Source organism: Molothrus aeneus, chromosome 3 (genome assembly GCF_037042795.1).
Source record: "Molothrus aeneus isolate 106 chromosome 3, BPBGC_Maene_1.0, whole genome shotgun sequence".
Classification (NCBI taxonomy): Eukaryota; Metazoa; Chordata; class Aves; order Passeriformes; family Icteridae; genus Molothrus; species Molothrus aeneus.
The window spans coordinates 6755372-6778109 of record NC_089648.1 but is presented as its reverse complement, the minus strand read 5'-3'; the positions used below and the strand labels follow the sequence as shown (position 1 = coordinate 6778109).

The 22738-nt window shown below is 42.6% G+C and overlaps 1 protein-coding gene across 1 annotated transcript in view; it reads left to right on the top strand.

The window, feature by feature from the left end:
* Positions 1–18841, top strand: part of XDH (xanthine dehydrogenase) — a 48723-nt gene extending 29882 nt beyond the window's left edge. The window contains exons 19-37 of the mRNA XM_066547770.1: positions 585–708; positions 1100–1219; positions 2776–2872; positions 3877–4001; positions 4688–4821; positions 6242–6329; positions 6949–7035; positions 8845–9036; positions 9527–9672; positions 10260–10341; positions 10912–11007; positions 11721–11849; positions 12856–12930; positions 13753–13805; positions 14895–15009; positions 15600–15665; positions 17219–17407; positions 17847–18014; positions 18730–18841. Coding sequence (XP_066403867.1) covers positions 585–708; positions 1100–1219; positions 2776–2872; positions 3877–4001; positions 4688–4821; positions 6242–6329; positions 6949–7035; positions 8845–9036; positions 9527–9672; positions 10260–10341; positions 10912–11007; positions 11721–11849; positions 12856–12930; positions 13753–13805; positions 14895–15009; positions 15600–15665; positions 17219–17407; positions 17847–18014; positions 18730–18780 — 2137 coding nt within the window. The 3' untranslated portion in view covers positions 18781–18841. The remainder of the gene's footprint in view (positions 1–584; positions 709–1099; positions 1220–2775; positions 2873–3876; positions 4002–4687; positions 4822–6241; positions 6330–6948; positions 7036–8844; positions 9037–9526; positions 9673–10259; positions 10342–10911; positions 11008–11720; positions 11850–12855; positions 12931–13752; positions 13806–14894; positions 15010–15599; positions 15666–17218; positions 17408–17846; positions 18015–18729) is intronic.
* The last annotated feature ends 3897 nt before the right edge of the window (positions 18842–22738 follow it).

Genomic DNA, 22738 nt, shown 5'->3' with positions numbered 1-22738 from the left:
GTTTTAAATCTATATATGATTGAAGCAGACAAGCATTTTGGTTAGATACTTCTTTTGCTGATTACCAAAAAAAGCCTTTCATGAAGGTTTTTGTCTTTTTGAGCATCACTTCTTTTGCATCCTCTTAAAAACCCTGAAGCTTCCTTATGATTGATCCTCAACAATTTCTCCCTGACTCACCCATGGCAAATGATACGTGTCAGCACTAAAATTATCCATATTCTTGCCTTCATGGCAAGAGTCATGGCAGCTAGTGGAGGCACAGCACCACTAACACCAACTTGTTATCAAAGAATCTTTAGTATGTGTGGCAACTGGATCAAGTTCAGATATGTCTTGGGGAAAAGATGTATGACATAGTCCAAAAAACCAGGGTGCTGATCAGTCTCACAGTCAGGATTAACATTTTCAAATAGATCCCAAATTATTTTAGTCTCATATGTTATGCTGTCACAGTCTCACATGATATATTCACATGGCATAGCCAAACTCGAGGAAATCGGGCCTGAATTTGTATTGGAATCTCATAATTGCTTACACAAAGAAAAAATGAGAAATAACACTATCTCTCCTTCTTTCCTTAGTTCTGTAGATGCATCTGAAGCTCAGAGTGTTCCTGGGTTTGTGTGTTTTGTCTCTGCCAAGGATGTTCCTGGCAGTAATGTCACTGGCATTGCTAATGATGAGACTGTCTTTGCTAAGGATGTGGTATGTAGCTAAAACCAGCCCTTTTCAACCATGCTGCTCAGGATAGAACATTTCTCATACTGTCCACTCAAGTCCTCTACCTTATACAGAGTTAATTCTACCTGCACTGGGGTCAATAGAAATCTTAGTGCCAAATGCAATAAGGCCCAAGTCCCTTTGCCCAGTGCCCCTCTCCTCTGTTATCTCCACAGTTCTTCTCTAGGCTGCAGCCCCCTGGGACAGGCTCACTCACTCCAAATTTGCTTGTGATTATTTTCCCTGGGTGCTGATTTTTAATAGACTGGTCTGAACAAACTGCATAAAAGGAATAGATAAAAGAGAATTATCATGAGTCTCTTTTCACTGCAAACACACACCCCAAGTGATGGCGGGTCCCCAATCTTGCCTGTAGGTCACCTGTGTGGGCCATATCATTGGTGCAGTCCTGGCAGACACACAGGAGCATTCCAGGAGAGCAGCCAAAGCTGTGAAGATTAAGTATGAAGAACTTGAACCTATTGTCACAATTCAGGTAAGATGGCTCAGTTCTGCATCTGCAGTTGGCTTGGGACCCTCTGCTGTCCAGTTCTGTTCTCACAGAAACTGTGGTTACTGAGCCTCACATTTGGTTTGTGTTTGTGGGTGCAACAGGACACTGATAGAAGGAATAATTTGTGTATTTAAATATAAAGAAGGTGCATCTTTGGTGCCCTGCTGATTTAGAGTGTATTAACTTTTTCTGTGCTATTTAAAGCTGAAACAAATAAATCAAGTTTGGAGAGATAATATTGTGCTCAACAGAAAATTGTTTAAATAAACAAGGTTACTGTGAGTTACATTCTTACCCACAGAAGCTTGATTTCAATATTCTCTGGTCTGACCCTGCTGGCTTCATTGATATCCATTCCCTCTTCATTCTCTCATTTATAGCAAGCAATAATAAGGTGTGAAAATATCTTTTCTAGCTCTGTCACTGCACTGCTTCTCTGAGATTTCTGCAGACCACTTGTTAGTTTCTAAGCTAATTAAATTAATTTTTGGGAGTTCACTCCCTGCTGTGAACTGTATGGCCACAGTCTTTAAGTGGCTTTTCTCAAAGCTGAAGGAATTAATATCAACAAAGCATGATCATTTCATGCTCTTTTAACTAGAAAATTTGTTGACAAGGTCTCCTTATGAGACAGTAAAAGCAAATGACAATACCTACACAGCATTCATTTCTAGAAATGAGAAAGCAAAATGTATGAAGCCATTTTTAGTGGCAAAATTAGAAACACAGGATTCTAATGAAATGCTTTTAATAGTCAGTATTTCATACCATGTATTTTGTAATAAATTTTATGTGAAATTGTATTCATGTAAATAGAGTCTGTGCACTGTCTCGTGCCGACATTGGTACTGTCATCCGAGGACAGAGATTTTGGGTTGTTTGGGTGATTTGTGGATTAACAAACAACGTGTGAGACCTTTGCCTTTTCTGAGGCTTCTAGTTGTTCATTCACCCAGGGAACATGAGAGTGGAGCCAAAAAACGTGCTGCTGGTTTTTTTGGTGTTTGTTACTTGATATTTGGTGGGGGTTGTTTTCATGATGGAAAGCTTCAGTTTTGGCAAAAGAAAAATGCCTTTGTTAAACTTCCCTTATATACTTCCCTCTATATTAGCTCAGAAGTGAGCTACTTCTGCACTTCTTATCTGAGAGGTTTCATTTTCTCTTTCTCTTTTTATTTCTCTTTTTTTTTTTAAATTTTTTCCGCCCTTTCTCTCACCCTATGGGCTACAGACAGGAGTTAATATAAGTTGTAAGTTATAGCTCTGGTGGTTACAGGCCTTGAGGTTCTGGGTCCACAATGTAAAACAAGTTACAAGGACTACCTTAAGATTGTCCAATTATGGTGGTGTTGGTTGTGAAATTGTTTTGTTGCCAAAAGTTATTTTCTATTGCTTTTAGGCAAGTCCTTGGCTACTACCATAGAAAGTGTCTGATAAGTTCTTGTGCTTTTTATCTTGGATATTTCTTCTTCAGTTAGAGGAAGGTTTGATTTCATTCCACTTAGACAAAAATGTCACTGTGTCTTTCTGTTTCCTAGGAAGCGATTGAGAAAAAATCTTTCTTTAAGGATATAAAGAGGATTAATAAGGGAGATGTGAAGAAAGGATTTGAAGAATCTGATCACATTTTGGAGGGTGAGAATAAGCATTAATAATTCTTTTAAAATAGTATAGTTTGTGACAAAAGAAGTCAGCCTCCTTTTTTTTCCCCTATGACATTAGAGTAAGGCTTGCAGGACTAAATTAATTTCATATAAAGTTTCAGACTGATATACACAATTTTTTTGTTTCAAACAGACCTGGATGCTGCCAGCTGTGCCCCCAGAAAACACACTTTTTTCAATGAAAGCACACATTTTCCTTGAGCAAATATTCTACAAACTGTTTTTTTTCTTTTCTGAAATTTTTCCCTGTCCAGACATAGTCTGGTCTAAATCTTATAGACAGCCAATTTCCTTTAATCTGATGTATGGCTGTATCTTAGGCAAAGGGGCCACAATGAACAGATCAGGGCCATGGCTGAGAAAGGAGGTTATTTCTGGCATTTAATTGTGAGTAGCATGAGTGGAAATTGTACCCTCAGCACTGCCAGGTAAAATGCCCTGGGAAAGAGCCTCGTGCAGTGATAGAGAACTGATTCCCAGTTAAATCATCTTGAGGCATTTCGGGTTTCTATCTTTGTTCTCCTGTTTCAAAGTCTGTAACCTTGTGTTTTATCTACTCAGCTAGACTACACCTGATTTATTTTTATTCTTATCTCAGTGGTGTTATTGAGGCAGTCTTGAAAGGCACCAAGTGCTGCATCTCCAGAGATGCTGGATCAATGGCATGGTGTACAGACTTTTATTTTTGAAATGCCAGCCACTTGTGTTTTATAATTAAGTTTTATAGAAAGTGGAAAGGAAGCATGTATTGAAATTTTATTGTGTTTTGTTGTTTTGTTCTTATTTTTTGTTGTTTTTTAAACATTGAACCTGAAGTGTCAATTTTAGAGCTAGAGATATCCAGTGCTGGGCAGAGCAAAGGGTTATCACTTAACACATGTACAGCAGGCAGTAGATTGAAGACAACATGTGATGGGTGACATCTTATAACACCAGGGATGCCCTTTCTGTGGGGCATTCATTTCAATTTTCTAGGAGAGATGTACCTTGGTGGTCAGGAGCATTTCTACCTTGAAACTCACTGTACTTTGGCTGTGCCAAAGGGAGAAGATGGTGAGATGGAACTCTTTGTGTCAACACAAAACCCAATGAAGACACAGGTACTTCTCATTAACCTAGTGCCTAAAAGGCATTTGTTTCCCAGTTTCAGACTAGATATATGGTTGTTTTATAGTTGCTCTTATTTTATTGTTCCATTAAAAACCACATAGGTTTAGAGTTGAGTATGGGATCTAAAGCCTTTATCCATCCTCGCTGGAGCCCTGAATCTCCTTCCAGGTGACAGGGATATTTCTGTTGGCAACACATCTTTGTTAGGAGGGATTATATGCTTAGCCCTTTCTGGGGAGGGTCCCAGCTGCTCAGGAGACACAATGCTTGAATGACACATCAGAAGGAGAGGTGGTGAAACCACTGGCTGTGCACCAGCTCTCCCATTCCATGAGATTGGCTACTGGCACCATGGGGTGTCCTTGTTCTGTTTACTGGCTCACCAAGAGTGTCCAAAGGTCTCTCAATGCAGTGAGGGTGGTATGGATGTCAAAGCCTGTGCTAAATGAGACCTGTGTCTGGGTTACCTCATCTTGTGCCAGTCTTTTCCTGAATCTGACCCTGTGTGCTGCAGTGCCTTTTCCCCTCAAAGATCAAATGCTGGGCTTATTGGCTCCAGTTCCATCAAATCCAATATTTGCACTGTTGAAATGGTTTCAGGAAGGCAATGTGTTGGCATTTAGTTCCTAACACCAGCTGAGCTCCCTACATGTCCTGCTGTTTTGTTTTTCTTTAGGAGTTTGCTGCTAATGCACTGGGAGTGCCTTCAAATCGGGTTGTGGTTCGAGTGAAAAGAATGGGAGGAGGATTTGGAGGAAAAGAGACTAGGAGTACTATTTTGACATCTGTAGTGGCTGTTGCAGCCTTCAAGTAAGTTTAGGTGTGGGGGAAGAGGGATTTTTTTCCTTCAGACTGTCCCAGGCTACCTCTTTCTGGAGCACCATTTCTGCTGGAGCACTTTTCAATACTCTGCATGTCTTCTTAATGTACAATTTATAGCAAGCTTGGGATTTCCCAAAGGAGGTGTCAAATGGGTTCCTAGATGGTAGGAGGGATTGAACCTGCCCAGAGGGGTTAAGTTTATGTAGGAATGGCAGCTTTTAATAGGAAAAGGGGAAAAACCTCCTTATTCTTTACTCTCTGAAAACTCTTGGATCTCAAATTATTTGCCTTTCCCCCTCACTTCACCTCAAACCATTTCAAAATCCAGCACCAGCCATAGGTTTTTTTGTTTAATAGAGGTATGAGAATCTCTTCTTTGTTCAAAACTCTACTACACCAGTCTTGCATCATTATATGTCTGCTCTACTGCAAACTCCCTCTTGGGATTTTTCCCTAGGAATGGTGGCAGGCCTTGGAACCCACACTTTTCAAAACCCTAAAATCTCAGGGATTTAACCTAGGTTGCAACCATTTGTAAAGAGTAGATTGGAAGTGTGCTCCTGGTTTCTGGAGTTTTGCTGGAGTTTTTCTGTGGGCTCATGTTTGAGTGTGCAGGTTTTGGGTAGACATGGCCTCTGAGGTGACATTTCTGCCCTGCCCTTCCCAGTTCTGCCCTTGCTGGCAGAGCTGCAGGGATCCTGCAACACAGCAGCAGTTTGATACAATACCTTTGGATGAGGACAGGACACCCTGTTTGTAAATTGACTTTATTTTTTTCTGTTCTGAGCAAACAATCTGCTTTCTCTAATTTATCAGTAATACATTTACATCCTTTTCTTCTCTTTATCTCTGCCAGCCAAACCACTGTTTTACATCCTGGAGGCCACAAAACAACATATATGACATTTACTAGGTACTGGTACAACCTGAAGACAGGCACTTGGAAGGCAAAACTGTTAGAAAATTAGGAATCACTCCTACTCTCCCCTTTGTTTTCCTCCTTGATAATAAATAAGCAAATAAAAACAAGGTCAAATTGAAGGCTAGTTAGTACTTTGCATTATTACATAATTCCTGTGGCATTGTCTTTTTAAAGGCAAAAGAGTGCCTTGAGAAATAGTCTGGAAAACAGTGATTGCTCAGTTATTAGCATCTATCTCTAAAAGAAATTATCCTTTTTTTTTAATACAAGAGTCTTTGCAAGAGTTTTCACAAACAAGTCCCAACTTTGGACATGTTTATTTTTTTTACTCAGTCTTGCCATTTTCTGAAGCGTAAGATATATGAACCAAGCAATTTACCCTTAACTGTCCACTGCCACCCTGGAATGACAAAGAGAAGAGCCTTGTTCTGCAGGAGCTGCATTGTGCATTTCAGGCTTTGCCTAAAAACCTGCGTTCTTTCCCAGAACTGGCCGTGCAGTGCGCTGCATGCTGGATCGAGATGAGGACATGCTGATCAGTGGTGGGAGGCACCCCTTCCTGGGCAGGTACAAGGTATGCACACACATGAGCAGAGCCCCTGTGCTCTCAGTGCTGTCCCTGAGACATCAGAGAGCAGTAAGATATTGTGAAAAAATGCTGCTGTGGTTGGTTCACTGCTGATCTCCCCCGCTGCAGATGGGCCAGGTCAGATGGGCTGTAGCATTTTTCTGTTCAAGTGCTGCAGAAGTTATTTCAACTTGGATGGTTCCCTTCTTGTGACCTCAGCATAAATAACTCTGCCTTCCTTGCAACCAAGACTTTGACCCTGCTGACAATCACATTTCTTTTAGAGGTTTGCCCGTTCCTGTAAAGCATCCTTTACACAGCAACGTGCTTGGTTAGCTTCCCTTTGCTTCAATCCCCCTCCAACTGCTGCTGGTTTTGAAAGCAAAAGCCTTTTGAAGAAACTGTGGCTGTGGTAAGCAGCCAGCACTTAATTTAGAAGAGTTCTCTGGAGCAAGATTGACACATGCATGAACCCTTTAGTGGGGCTCTCCCTCAGCCTGCCCTGTGCTGCACTGGGGACACTCAGCCCTCTCTGCCTGTGTGAGGTCCATTCAGTTTTTGGGGGCAAGCACAAACCAGAACATTTTGTTGAAAACTGATTACCGAGGAGACACTCTCTTGACAGGTTGGCTTCATGAAGAATGGGAAAGTCAAGAGTCTGGAGGTGTCATACTACAGCAATGGGGGCAACTCTGTAGACCTCTCTCATGGTGTAAGTAAAATTTTCTGGTGGCTAATTAAACAGAAGGTGTGTTTCTGTGCAACCTTCTGCTCTGCCTTCAGAGAGCTGTTGCCTACAGCATTGCTTGCACATGCAGCTCTTTGACATGACTGAAAACAGATTTTGAAGGGCTTTTGGAGCTTCTACAAATGCTGTGACCTGTCTTGGCATGTACCACATGATTCTTATGGATGCTGTAATAACTCATATTGAGCAAAGGGGTCAAGAATGTTTGCTTTGCATTACAGAGGGCTGTGATGGAAAAGTTATTGCACAATGCAAGATGGCTGATAGATCCCCAGCTCTGGGGAAAGATGGTTCCTTGGAGAAAGAAGCATCCCAGTCAATAGGTTGATCAGGGCAAGCTTGTAAAGGACTGGCTAAAGCCAACACTGTGTTCACAAGCAGTAAGGACAAAAAATGGGCCCAAGGTCTGAGTTTGTCTCCAAGAAGTTTTGCACTGATGAGTAAAAAACTCTCCTTTTCTGTCATATGAGTGACCAACTCAATAGCCTAGTGTCACACAGGTTTATTCTAGCTCACTTCCTCCAGTCCACCAAGTCTTTGATAATTTTCTGCAAAAACTGATCCTTTTCAATAGAAAGAACTGCAGGAGCTCTCCACCAGAACCACATTTGATGCTGGCCATGTGGCTGGTGCTGGGCAGAACAGAATGACAGGCAAGTGTCTGCATAAGCTGAGGGCCTGGTTGAGAGCACATCTGTGTAATTGCCTTTTTGACTGTGTCTGAATCAGGAGACTGGAAAGTGCTCCATGTAGAGATAAGGTTTGGTTGTGTGTAATGTCCTCTCTGTGCTGCTGCTGGAAGGGAAGTCTGGAAACACAAGCCAGAAAAAAGTTCTGGCCCTTTCCAAATGTAGACAATAAGCGGACAAAGATCTCAAATCTTGCAGTTCAGTAGTTACTGAAAATGTTTATTTCAGATGTTTGCCCTTCCTGCCATAGCCCAGTGCTGAGTCACTTTTCCAGTTTAAGATTACTCAAAATGTGAGAAGTGAAAAGAAAACTGTTTCTTCCTGACAGACAATGGCATTTACTAACAGTTTGAGCATGAGCCCAGGGCCAAAAAAGGATTTTCAAGCTCAATCTGTCCCAGAGCCATAGGAGTCAACAGGGAAGTGTGCTTATTGTCCTGTTGTTCAGGAGTGTGGCATTCACATTCTCTGAACAGAGAGACATAATTCTCTTTCTTGGGACTTGTTTCCCGGAGAAGCACAGAGAGAAGAAAACAATTCTTATCTCTACTTGCTGCTCCTGTTGTTTTTGCACATGTGGAATGTGTTAGGAAGGTTGTTTACCTGAAGTGATTTGTCAATTGGATTCTGCTGAGGATTGTTTTGTTTCCTTGGCCAATTGGCTCAAAGCTGTGTCCTGGCTGTCTCAGACAGTCATGAGTTTTTCTTTAGTATTCTTTAGTATATTTGTATAGTATAGTATCTCTTTAGTATAGTTATAATATAGTATTCATGTAATATAGTATATTTTAATAAAGCATTGTTCAGCCTTCTGAATCAATGGAGTCAGATGCCAATCATTCCCAGTCACTGGGGTCACCCTGCATTCCATACAGGAGGACACCACTTGACATTCCATTGCACCTGGGAGGCAGTTCTGGCTGCACCTCAGTGCTCATCCAGCTGTGTTGGCTGCAGCACTGCAGGGTGCTAGAGAAAGTGCTGATTGTTGTAAATTAGCTTCAGAGCTTCTGGTCTGGTTTTGGCACTGGTGAGAATCCAATTTATGTAAAATGTGTCCACCTCCATTCCTTTTCTTCACCAGGTAATGGACAGAGCCCTACTACACTTGGATAACTCCTACAACATCCCCAATGTCAGCAGCGTGGGCATCGTTTGCAAAACCAACTTGCCTTCCAACACAGCTTTCCGTGGCTTTGGAGGGCCCCAGGGAATGATGATTGCTGAGTGCTGGATGAGTGACGTGGCTCGGAAGTGTGGCCTGCCACCTGAGGAGGTACAGACACACGGACACCTTCCAGGGGGGTGCTGCCTTTGAACAAGCTCTGAGAATTGCATCAGCCACACAAGATTTTTAAGCATAAGTAATTTTTCTTCAGTTTTGCTGAGCTCCCAGCAGGATCTCAAACTTGTGTGACAAATACATTCTAGCATGGATTATCTTCTGTGTAATTAAATTCCTTGGTAGCCTCAACTTTGTAACATCTGGTTAAAGGATAGATATTAAAAAGAAGAAAGTCCAAAGGAACCAGGTACCTTAATCTTACTGACAATGTGCTTTAAGTCCCAGTCTCTGAAAATTTCCAGCCTTAATGTCTTAGTTCATGTTTTCCCATAAATAGATATATGTTTGTTAATGGCTTTGCTCCTTGGCTCTTTGTAGAAAGAGCAAAGAAGTAAAATCAGGAACCAACACACTTTAGATCTCATCCCTCCTTGTCTGAAGCATTAAACTTGGTCTATCCTTTCTGTGTCTTTTTGGGAAGGTGAGGAAACTCAATCTGTACCACGAAGGAGACACTACTCATTTTAACCAAAAGCTGGAGGGATTTACTCTACGAAGATGCTGGGATGAATGTTTGTCCAGCTCTGGCTATCATGCCAGGAAGAAACTGATTGAAGAATTTAACAAGTAGGTGCCCTGGAGCTGTCTTGTCACTGGGTGCACCCATTGCCTACTAACTTCTGAAGTTCTCTTAGCAACTCGAGTGATGGGAAGTTACACCTCATATTTACAGACTGTCTTCTAAATATTTCTCCTTTTGAAATCCCTTTATGTTCACTGTCAGAGGAAAAGTCTATCAGTGAGCTGGTAGCATAAATAGGGCCAGAATCAGACCCAGCATGATGTGATTTTGTAAGTGAACTGTAGCAAAGAAGAGGGGGTCTGTTAAGGCCAGCTAGGATTTTCACGTGACTATCAAGACAATCTGCTTATACTTTCCTCTGCCTCATAGACTTTTTTAGTTGGCTTGTATATACAACTGAACAGTTAATAGTATGGACAATTGTTTCTATAATGCATGTAGAAAACATCTTCAGTTGCAATTTCTTCTTGTTGGAACACACAAAGAAAGCCTTTAATGCAAATTGGTGATGAACTCAGTCTTTATCACAGTCAGGTGTTTAATTTCCATTTGATGCACAGTCAGAGGGAAGCACAGTATTGATTTAGGATAAATAGCTCATGGATGTATGAATAATGTTCTTTCCTTGCAGGCAGAACCGCTGGAAAAAGAGAGGGATGAGCATCATTCCTACCAAATTTGGCATCAGTTTCACTGTCCCATTTCTGAACCAGGTCTGTAAATGTCATTTGCTCTGTCACTAGAGAAGCTGGATTTATGCTGCCTCCCCCAGGCCTTCCTCCATTTGTACCAAACTGGAGCTTCTTGAAGAAGTAGTGAATTAGTTAAGAAAGAGCACACATTTTTCAAGCCAAAATGAGCACCACACCAGTTTCCAGTTTATACTGTCCAAAAGACACCACAATATAACTGCATTTCCATGGTATCGTGTTGGGTCGATTTTTCTGCCTTTCTCAATAGCAGAAATATTGCTCCTGTGTTGGAGCTGATTTGATGGACTGTCAGTGGTGTTGGAAAGTTGAGATGAAGGGTGCATCTGTGTTCCACAGGGGCAGGATTGGATTACTTCACCTGCTTTCTGAGCTGAAAATACTGACTGGGGTTTGTTATGTCACTGGAGCATCTAGTGAGTGGGTGAGACTAAAGCAAAGTCGCCTCAAGTGTAAACAAGTGGCTTTAGTTGCACCAAAGGACAACCTTAGTCTAGTTCTGAATGAATTCTCTCTGTAGCCTGCTAAGTGCTCCACTAGTTAATTTATGATGATTAATGTTCCCTGTTGTAGGCTGGAGCCCTGCTCCATGTGTATACAGATGGCTCTGTGTTACTTACACATGGTGGGACTGAGATGGGTCAAGGACTTCACACCAAAATGATTCAGGTAATAATGAGTTTGGGCTTAACTGAATAAGATGTTTTTTCAGGACAATTACACCCTCCCTACAGCATTGCCTCAGGCACCTTGACATTTCCTCCATGTGCATGCAGAGAGTAACAAATCAGGACTGATTCCTCTTCATTGTTTGAGCAGCAGTGTTAGATTTCCAGAGTATTATCACAATTGAGTATTAGAATTAGATTCTTCATCATCTTAAATCTCATTATGTAAATAATGCAGGTCATGCTTACAGTTTAACTACTCTGGCAATTTCAGTTCACCTCATAAAGATACAGTTTCTATCCGTTTCATATAAAAAGTAGTTGTATTGAAAATATATCTGCACATGCTAGTGCTTTTGTAGTTAAAAAAACTTAAGGGAGCAAAATTCCTTTGGCTGGAAAATGACAGGAAAATCTCATAGGGCTTTTGATATTCGGACTTTTTTTAACTGCTGAGGGAAGAATTTGGTCTCATAATAGTGAAGTGAATGTCTGTCATTGTGTGTGCTCACACACATTCAGTCTGTGAAATTCAAATATAACAATGTCCCGGCCAGATCTCAGTCACTGGAACAACTCAGTCTGCAGGAAAAATGGAGTTTATGGTGGGAGAGGGTACAGGTTGCAGTGTTGATGCCGGCAGTGTGAGCAACGACTGACAATGCTCATGGATAAGAAGTGCTGCTTACCAATTTGTTCACCTTTGCTTCACAGGTTGCTAGCAGGGCCCTGGGAGTCCCTACCTCCAAGATTTACATCAGTGAGACCAGCACAAACACCGTCCCAAACACCTCCCCGACAGCCGCTTCCGTCAGCGCCGACATCAATGGAATGGCCGTCTATGTACGGCAGCTGAGTTAGCTAAAGCACTGGGTTACGAGGGAGGGCTCCAGGGCGTGAAAAGCTGCCCTGTATTTATCTCTTGTTGCTTAAGGAAGCCATCAAAAGGCAATTCCAGTGTAAGGATGTCTCATATCTCTACCTGGTATAGCAGTGGCATTAGATTGTCAATTACTGTATTTTTTTCAAGTTATTTGAAACTCTCCTTCAGTCCTTTGGTAGCTCTAAAAAGAGTGTTTGGGATTGCTCAGAATGAGCAGAACAAAGTATCCATTTAAATACCCAGCTTCAAAGTAATTAATTCAGCCTTATCTATAACAAATGTATTTTGCTGCATGTGTTAATAGCAAATGGTTTGAGAGCTGTTCTCCACCAGCTCTAAGTGTTGATCAGCTCAGAGCAAATGTCCTGCTGTAGCAATGGCATGGTCATGGCTGTCTGCCATGGTGGAGTTACCAATGCATATATATTTGCTGGGTATGTGATTTTTCCATTTTAAAAGAAGAATTTAGTACTGGTCATTCTCAATTTAAAAGACAAGGGGGAGTGAATCCTGTAAAGTAAAATAATCAGGCTGTTTTTATTCTCTGCACAGCTTATCTGAGTAGGTTATATTTTGGGAAGAAATTTTTTGTTCTTTCAGTGTTAAAGGATCATCTTGTAAGCTATGCTGAGTTGCCCTGTACAGATAGGGTACAGATAAAGTTAATGTATAAATGAGCAGACGTCTTATATTTTGTGTCATGGTCCAGAAAGTTCTGTGCTGAATTTGGGATTCCTTTCTGCTATCAGCACAGCCAATCTCCTTTAAAATCCTTTTCAGGCAACATTTCTTCCTATGTTGCAAGACATCCATTAGTAAACTTTGTTCCTTTTTATGATTTGCCCAAGTCCTAAAGGCAATATTGATTTAAATACAAGGTTCTTTAAAACTCTTAGAGGGCTCTTAATACCATAAGCTGGCAATTCAAATCTTAAAGTATTTCTTCTCACTCTTCTTTTTTTCTAGAATGCATGTCAGACTATCCTAAAAAGACTCGAGCCAATTAAACAGTCTAATCCCAAAGGATCCTGGGAAGACTGGGTAAGCTGTTTGTGTCTGTCCATGAGACAAGTGGACATTACCAGAGATTGTTTTAATTGGCAAACCACGTGTGCGGGTGTGTCCTCCAGGCCTTCTGCACCTTGCTAGCATAGATTTGAACAAAGACAATGAAACACAAACCTGGCACAGATTTCCAAGTAATTAAAACTTACAAGAGGTCATCCCCAAGACATCAGTTATTACTTTAATCCTGAGATTTCTCCAGATTTTGGGGCCTGCCTATGACAAACTTCATCAGACAAAAGTCTCAAGTGGTTATGTTTATCTTTGTAGTCAGGCTACAGTCTTGGACAGGAAAGGACCTTTCCTTTTCCCAAGGAAACCTGATTTTTAATGAAGGGATTCTGTAGCATAGACAGCTCTTGTTGAGCTGCCATTCAGCCCCTATAGTGCTCCTTGTCTGCAATATCTCTGTCCCCTCAATGAGAAGAGATGGATGGTCTGTAAGGCTCTGCTCTTCATCCGAGGAGTTTTGACTTTGGGATTTGCAAGTCAAGATGACCTGTCAATTTAACCTTTGTCCCTGAGGCTAAAAGTCTAACCTGTAGCTGAGAGACAAACAAACAAAAGCAGCTCTCATCCTCTGCCAACGATTCGAGTTCTGCCCTTGGTAGCTGCTGATGGGGCTGTTTGGGGAAGCAGCTGCAATCATGATTTGGCAGTGCTGGAGTTGGGTAGTGTGACAGCTGTCTGTCACTGGACATTTGCTGCTTGAGGCCTCCTGGAAATGTTTTTGTGCAGTTATTTTGAACGAGCTGGTTGTACATGTCACTGTTTTCAAACTCTTGTTCACGTTGCTAGATTAAAACCGCCTATGAGAGCTGTGTCAGCCTGTCAGCCACGGGGTTTTATAGGTGAGTGAAAATTCACACTGCAGAGGCACTGACTCAAGTGCATGGATTGCATCCAGGGAAATTCTGGGAAGATTTACAGCCCCCAGCCCCCTGTAACTGTTCTAAATTAAAGCTGCATTACCTTTCCTACCTACAAGTGATAAGCTGAGGTTAACAGCCTCTTGGCTGGGGAGAATTGATTCCTTATGGAGCACAGCTCTGAGGGCAAGTAAATCTGGAGTAGATCTGACTTCATTCCAGCTGACCTTGGGCTGAAGAGGCATAAATGAAATCAGAGCTTTGCCTGGGGCTCTGCTCTGTGTCAGCCCTGTGGCCTAGTTTTGCACTAGAACTGCCATGCAGGATAAGAAAGGAGAAGGGTTGTCCTTGAGGAAAATCCTGTTTCTTGTGACAGGAGCAGATACCAGTGTTTCCAGCAGTGTTCTCCCACTTCAGACTCTTGCTGGGCCCTGTGTAGTTCTGAAATGAGGCACTTCTCTTAGTCAGCTTTACTGCTGGAGGAAAGCAGAGATCCATCATCTTTAAGGCTGAGGGGTTGACATTAATAAATAAGCATAGTGTTGAGAAGAACCTATTTAGGGCTAAAATACACTATGTGTTAGTTTCTTTTGCATCCCTGTATTTTTTCTCTTAACCAAGTGACTTGTCAGCATTTTAATAAACTAGTTTTCAGATAAAGTATAAGTAGTCAAATTTGGCATTAACTGTGCTTAAAATCAGTTCTAAGCTTAACAGAGGCTCTGCTTCAGCTTAACTCTGTTCTGAAGTTTAATGACCTTAAAGAAACATTCAACTGCACTCTAAAAGCAAATGATTTTCCACTGGATTGGTAGATAATAGTCATCACAAACCCTGAGATTTATGGGCAAATAAAGATGGCTAAAACAGTTTAATAGTTTCAATCAGGTTTTAGAATACAGAGTAGATTGAGCAGATTTCTCTTTATAGTTGTTTACACTTTTAATTTCTGCATGGACTTGACAGAAGGAATGAAACAAAAGTGAATAAGGATTTTGATAAGTAGCAATGTAATTGTATTTGGGTTTTTTTCATGAAATTAAATGTGGTTTTGTTTCTCTTTGTATCAAGAATTCCTGAAGTTGGCTACAACTTTGAAAAGAACGAAGGGAAACCATTCTCCTACTTCAGCTACGGAGTTGCCTGCTCTGAGGTTGAGATAGATTGCCTGACAGGGGACCACAAGGTGAGGGTTCAGCAGTGAAACAGAACAAATACTGGGTGTCAGCCCATTCCTGGCTCTGTCATTGGTCTGGTGTGACCTTCAGGAAATTTCTTAACTCCTCTGTTCCACAGTGCAGCAATCCGAAAAGTGTAATAAAACAATAATTATCTACCCTGTGGGGATTTGGGGCTTAATGAATGATTGCAAAAGTTATTGGATTTGCTTGAGTAAGAGATAGCAGCACTGTGCTGGCACAAAAGTACAGAAACATCCTGGAATTGAGTTAATCATTAAAAATAACACTGACGACTTCTGGAAAGAAAGAAAAAAAAATGAAATCAGGATCTGACCTAGTTGGTTATGCTGAGCTACAGGCCACTGATACCAGCATCTTGGAATTAATGTTAACTGGGTCCACTGGACCTCTGGGGAAAACTCCAGTGAGTTCCTTTCAATTACTTTTGGGGTGAACTCAGATTAAAAATCAGTATGAGAAGTTCAGCTGAGATATGATTATGTGGGATAGTATTGGGATACTCTTCCTCATATGAGACCATGGTGGACCAGTTCCAGGGATCTGTGCTGATTTACCCTTTATTCCTGTTTTTTAGAACATTCGCACAGACATTGTTATGGATGTTGGTACCAGTCTGAACCCAGCCATAGATATAGGACAGGTAAGTGAAAAGTATTGCTGTTTCCATCATGTTAAGGCAATCACACTGCTCTCAGGCTTTGCTGTTTATTATCCCTCTCCAGGATGGGCCTTTGCAAGCACACCCTTTTTAACTTGGCACAGAATTACATAGGGAAATATTCTGTTAGGGTTTGGGGATTTTTGCCTTGGATAATAAGACTACAGGATATTGTTCATTTACCACCCCACTGATGTTTTTTTCAGGCTAAATCCCACACCTGATATTTATATTCCTATCTTTCAATATTAAATTTATTTAATTTAGTGAAAACTCTCCTGACTAAAGAGTTAGGGTGGCAGATTCTGTCCTCCAGCTACTGCTGTGTAGAATTCTCAATAGGAAGTTGAACCAGTCACTTATCTTGCAAAGTCCTTGGGCAGGCACAAGATTACTTCAAAATTTTGTGCAGTAATAACCACACTATCTCTTAGCAGATAAAGGTAATAAAACAGGGTTGTTTGACAGACCAAGAGATGAATTGTTAGATGTGTACTTATCTAGCCATCTTAGCTCGCTGGCTAACTCTAGATGTTGATATGGTCTAACTCCAATGAAACTGCTGCAGGATTTGGGATGACAGGAGAGCATAAATTGCAAAGCTCTGCTACAGCTAAAATGAAATTTCCTTGAAAGTGACATTTTTTCTGAAAGAGATTTTTTTTTGGAAATGTCCAAGAGGAGAGAGGGATTTTGTGTCTTTGCAGCCTGTTGCTTTAGGTTTGGGAGTTGAGAGATGGGCTAAATGGAGCCTGTCAAAGGGGTCTTCAATTCCTGTGTCCTTTCACAAATTGCTGCAGAGGATCTGGGGGGCACAGGAGAGAAAGGATGTGCCATGAGTGCAGGAATACAAGTACACAGAGATGGGTCAATGGATGCTTGTGACTGCTCTGGCTGGCAGATACCTCAGTGGGCACAGAGAGCAGAGCTGTTTTATGCAGTGTTGTTCAAGCACATCCTCTTCTCATAATCTTTTGTCTCCTAAAATTTACAGTAGAAAAAATATGCAAAGTTTTTTAGTACTTAAATGGATATGGGAGTGTTTTGTGGGTGTCTGTGCTGCTGACCTGATAATACACTGCACTTAGGAAAGCATTTATACTGAAATAGAAAGCATTAAATAGTTTGTCTTTAGATGTTTCATCTTCAGTCCTTTTAGTCTACTTGTCCTTTGATATATCAGCAAATTCTACGCATTCAATGTTCACCTGCCTGGGAAGAAATCAATATTTTATCATTGATTTTATTTTTTTTTCTGTTGCTTCATCAGAAAATTCCTGTCCTGTGTTTACAGAAAATCTGTGTATTTGTAAATTGCTTCACCTGCCAGGGAAATGCAGCCACATTTATGTGGGAACACAGGAATTGTGCAAAGATTGTACCCAGCAGAAGGGACAAGGGTTTTAGAGATAAAAAGCGGGATCTGAGTCAGGTGGGAAGGGTTGAAAGCCCTGGTGGATGTCATCACTGTTTGTCCTTGTGCAGGGAAGAACAACAACAACAGAGCCTGTAACCTTGTTTGGATGTGTTTGTAGATAGAAGGAGCCTTTGTCCAGGGCATTGGGCTCTTCACCATGGAGGAGCTGCGTTACTCTCCTGAAGGGAACTTGTACACTCGAGGGCCTGGCATGTACAAAATCCCAGCATTTGGAGACATCCCAACAGAATTCAACGTGTCCCTTCTCCGTGACTGCCCCAACAGCAAGGCAGTTTACTCCTCCAAGGTATGCCTGTGGGGTCTGTGGGCCTCTTACTGCCCCATAACACTCTGAAGCTGAGTGGGATAAAGTCATGATACTGTGAGTCTAAACAGTTCATCTCATCATGCTGTGGTTACTCTGAGGTCAGGATGTTTTTCTGTTTCTTATCAGAAATGTGTGTACTATCCTTTCTAGTTAGGAAGAACTGAAGTAACCTGCACATTGCTGCCCTGATTGTCCATTAGAGAGAACTGAAGTGGCTTTTCTGTGTGATAAAGCTTGTATTTTCTTCCTGTTTCTTCTTTAAGTGGACTGAGGGTTGATTTAGTTTAGTCTTTCCTCACTGATCACACCTGGCACACTGGAGGCTGTTTTTAGCATCATGTTTCATCACTGAGCACATCTGGTAGACTGAGGCTCCCATCTGGAAGGCAAACCTCACTCTTGCTTGTGCTCTGTCTAGGCTGTGGGAGAGCCACCCCTGTTCCTGTCTGCCTCAGTGTTTTATGCCATTAAAGATGCCATCTACTCAGCGAGGAAGGACTCTGGCCTGACAGAGTCATTCAGGCTGGACAGCCCTGCCACCCCAGAGAGGATCCGCAATGCCTGTGTGGACATCTTCACCAAAATGGTAACAGCTCCTGCTCTCCAGTCTGCTCCCTGGCCAGCCTGACCATGGGCAGTGTGCCTGGAAGTCACAGGGGCCCAGGGCTGGGATTAGGGCAGCATGGGGAGGCTGTGTCCCTGCTCTAGCAGATGGGTTTTGTTTCATGGGTGTTATCCTTCATTTGACATGCCATCAGCTGAGAGCCAAATCCCCAGGCCAGCACTGCTAGGGCTCCCACTGCAGGAAGGGCTGTACAGTATCCCTGAAGTTCAGTCCATTCCATTCTCCAAGTGTTGTGTGTGGAACACTGGCTGCTTGTCCTGATGCTCCTGACTGTCATCTCTCAGAGAATCATCACATATGGTGAGGGCCACAGTGTGATTTAGTGGTGTCCCTCAGCAAAGGAGGGGGAGAAAATTGTTCCTTCAAATACTCCCTTCTTCTGAATGTTTTGGCCACAGGAGTCTCCTTAGAGCTGTGGACTTGCTCTGAAGGAGTGCAGGAGTTATCCCTGTCGTTGGTTTCTCTTGGGCTGCTCTGTCATGGTGTTGTCACAGGGCTCAACTATCAGGCCCCTAACAGGAGTGCCATGAGAGTGACATCTCTGTGTTTGGAAAAACTGGGATAGCAGCTCCTATCTTCACAAAGTCCCCCACCTGAAAAGCAGCACGGCAGGACATGCTGAACGCTGGACAGGATCCTCATTTGTTGCTAATTCAAATATTTTTTGTCTTTGCAGTGCCCTTCTGCTGAGCCAGGGACCTTTAAGCCATGGTGTGTGCGTGTGTAGGAGGAAAGTTTGAGGAGCAAACTCTGCTGAAACTGAGCTTACATCAGAGGAACCACAAGGCAGTAGGACTATAATGGAGAAGAAAAACCAACCTGTGTTCATGTGGCTCACCCACTGATTCATGGAGCTTTCACATTTAATTGTCCAATTATTATTTTCTCTATGAGAGGAAATTGCTGCCAGATTATAGCTGTGATGTAAATTCAAATGAAGACTTAAGTTGAAGGTGATGTTATCCAGGTGTAATTGAAAAATCTTACAGATTTCCTATAAAATTGCTGCAAGGATGCTTCTTACCAGCCACTGTGAAATAGCAGAGTGGTTGTTTCTTGTTTTTCCTGCTGTGGGGAAAAGATGTATCACCTTGTGATGCTATGCCAAGGACTGAAATCTGTTGATCCCAGACATAGTCCTCTAGCTGAGATGAGGGAAGGTCTAAGAGGTGCTGAGGACCCTGCTGTGTCCCCTCTGCACACAAAGCCAGCTGTATCCTAGAGGAAGATGAGCAGGACTTTTGGTGTTGGCTAATGAAGATGGTCTTACCTGTGTAACAAAATTGTTTCAGAGGAAAAGGCTAAAATGTGACCAACAACTGATTTGCCCCAAGTTCAATGACTGTTGCTTTGTCTGCACCTGGGCTTTAATGAGATTTTAGTTCAAGTGCTACCTTGTCTTCTCTGATTAAAGATAAAAACTAAATATACCAAGAGTACTTCCAGCAAGATGCTGCTTTGTTTGACACAGATTTTTCCCATCCCACACCTCCACTTCTCTCCCCATCCTTTAAATAGGAAAGGACATCAGAGACCTTGGAGTAACAAAGGAACTTGCTCATCGATGCTCCCAAGGTAATTTACACCAGCAAGGGGCACGAGGAGGTTGGGCACGGCTGGGGATTAGCTGGCTCTGGGTGCCCTCTAGGGCCAATCTCTTGCTGTCATGGCCTTGCCTTCTTTTCAGGAGATTTCTTAGTTTTGCTGAATGTAAGAGAATGGATACATTTTGCTATAGGGAGTGCTTGTCTGAAAAATGCGCTGGCTATGTGGTGACCTGGTGTCATCTGGATTGAATATATTTTTCATGCTGGATTTAGTGCTGGGCATCCCTCCTTGACAGGTTTTGTCACTGTCAGATTCAACGCTGGAGCACCATGTTATCTCTAGATGGTGTCAGCCACATACTGTGCCTGCTTATCATTTGCAAACTTCTATCTGTTTTTCTGGTCTACTGCTTTATGAAAATGTTCTTTTGCTCTTTTTGCACACCCAGGGCCATCAAAAAAGTATGGTGCAAGAGGATGTAACTCCTTATAGAAAATTTTGCTCACATACAAACTTCTTAAAATTGGCCTTCATCTTAGGACTGGACAATGTATGCTCAGTGTGAAATATTTTTTTAAGCACTCCAGGGTATATTGCTTGGAAAGGTGTAGCTTTATTTCTCAACTCAAAATATTATGGATCTACCATCTAGAAAAAGGGAATTTGTACCTGTGAATTGCAGGAAGTATTTTGTGCCTGTTGGGCTTGTTATGTAATTGTTTTATTAATTGAAATATGATAATTAGAGTTTCTTAAGCTCTGACACATTTTTGTTTTCTCCTGAAAGCTGGTAATATGTAAAAAACCTCTTAGAGAAGAGGATGTGATAATTCATGTGCAAGAACAGCTATTGGAGCCTGTGTGTCCACATTCTTGGGTGTCCAGGGAGGGATGCAAAATACTAAGTCTGTAAGGTAGATTGGTATCAGCTATTTCTGTGAATTCCACCTCGTGGGCTTGCTGGACATACTCCTTCAGACCAGGATGAGAAGAAATACAAAGGTGTTGTGTGTTAAAGCAGAGCATGGAGACACAGGCAGAGTGGATATCAAGGAGCTCCCAGTGTCATCCCAGGGGAGAGCTGCCGGTGTGCACAATAGGCCTGCTGCTTGTGATGGTCCTGGGAGATGTTGGGATGTCACTAGCAGGATGAATAAGTGCTCTCTCTCTCCCTGGTTTTGGAGTTTTCATCATTTCAGGATGGGTTTGTGAGTGCCTGACAGAGTCACAGTGACTGCCTGGTCAGGTGGATTTTTTTAAAATTAGACGTGTCAAGTCTCTGGTTTGCTATTTGCTTTGTGAGTTAATTGGAAGCGCATTTGCCAAGTTCTGTGTACATGCAGTGGTCAGAGAAGGCTGTTCAGAGCAGACCTGTGGAACCAGTTTTGCTGCAGCATCAGTGAGCCACTCTTTCCCAGGCAGCAGCCCTGGCCCTCCTGATACCCTCACCCAGCTGATGGAGAGAGGAAACACTTGCCTTTTGGGGTGCACTGGAATTGAATGCAAATTAAATCAAACACCTGGGGGTGGCAATGGTATAAAATCAGGGTTGCAAAGTAATGACAGCAACTGATTGTGAAGGTGTAGGGAAAAGGGAAGCTTGGAGCCTAACAGGAATTTACAGAAAGATCATTGTGCTACCTGCCTGTGCTGTGGGACTCTGAGGAAGATGAAGCTGAGGTTTTCATGTCACTGCTCAATGTCTGAACATTTCATACACTGTTTTCATGGAACTAAGTGCCTGGCACCTTAGGAAAGGACTGGGACCCACTGGGGAGGGCTGACAGGAAAAGAAGATCCCTGAGGTGTGCTCTGCACTACAAAGCTGTGGGGAGCGGCTCTCCTGCCCTGAGTGCACACCCCTGTCCCCTGCCAGGTGCTGTGTCACATCTCCTCACACCACATCTCACTGTGTGGGGTTTCAGTTAACTGTCACTGGAGGGAAAGCTACCCATGAAGAGAAAAACGTTCCTTTTCTAGTACTTTCCAGTGAAATAAAGCATGGATGCAAGACTCTAATTTAATGGCATATAATTGGAAATTTGCTGCTTTTCTTCCTGCAGAAGTCTATTTCAGAAGAGGAACTATGCCATCTTGCTAGACTGTAAAGTACTGCGCACGATAATGGCACTTAAATAGTAATTACTGCAGCTGGAGAGTGTGTGGGAGTGTGAAAGGAGCCCAGCTGATCTGATGTTTTAATGCTATTAATTGCATGGCCTTCTGTGAGAGAGGGAGGCCAAGATTTTGGTAATTGTTTTAGGTCAGTTCTAATCAACAGTTTTCACTAACATTCTTTAATGAGCACTGTCAAAACGGTACCATGAATGTACATGGAATTCTCTGTGAATGTCACAACATGGCAAAATAAAGCTGCTAAATACTCTGGAAAAAAAAATGCTATGGTCAGAGTCTGGCAGGATTTGAAATCTAGACAACTCATCCTTGGTGTTTGCTTGACAAAGATGGACCTTTCCCAGGGCCCGTGAGTCAGATCAGCTTGGTGACCAAAGCAGGGAGAGGGAGGGCGCGTCATTGCTCTGGGCTGCCCAGCTGGATGGAGCTGTGAGCCAGCTGGAGAGACTGGGCCTCTGTCTGGCCACGCTGGCACCGTGTCCAAAAGAAAGCAGAGCCAGTCCTTGTGCTTCTCTGCCAGCAGCAGCCTGTAGTAGCCACATCCTGTTTTCCATTGCAGCACAGTGATGCATTCTGATGCTTCTCCACAGGGCCCACCAGCTGCTGACACAAGGTGGGAGGCAGTCTGTCTGGTGCTGTGCCTGGTACCTGGTCCACACTGGCACTTCCTTGTCTCAGGGCTAGTGCACCAAGCTGAATGCTGGCCTTGGCCCATTGGAGTCAGCCCTGGAAGGAGGGGAGCCAAACTCAAAACCTGTGAATGGAGGCTGGGTCCCAATCCCAAGGCCCACTTGAGCCCACACACATAGAAGATGAGGCTGTAAAATAGGAACAGTTCACACAGAACAGAATAGGCCAAATGATGGGCTGGGCTTGACCTTCCCTGAGCATGAAAAGATTGGGAATATTGCCAGTGGTTCCTCAGCAGGGTCTGCCACCAGGTGACATGCTCCTATGGGAGCTCTTCTTGTATCTGAGTGGGAAGATTTGTCAGGAAGAAG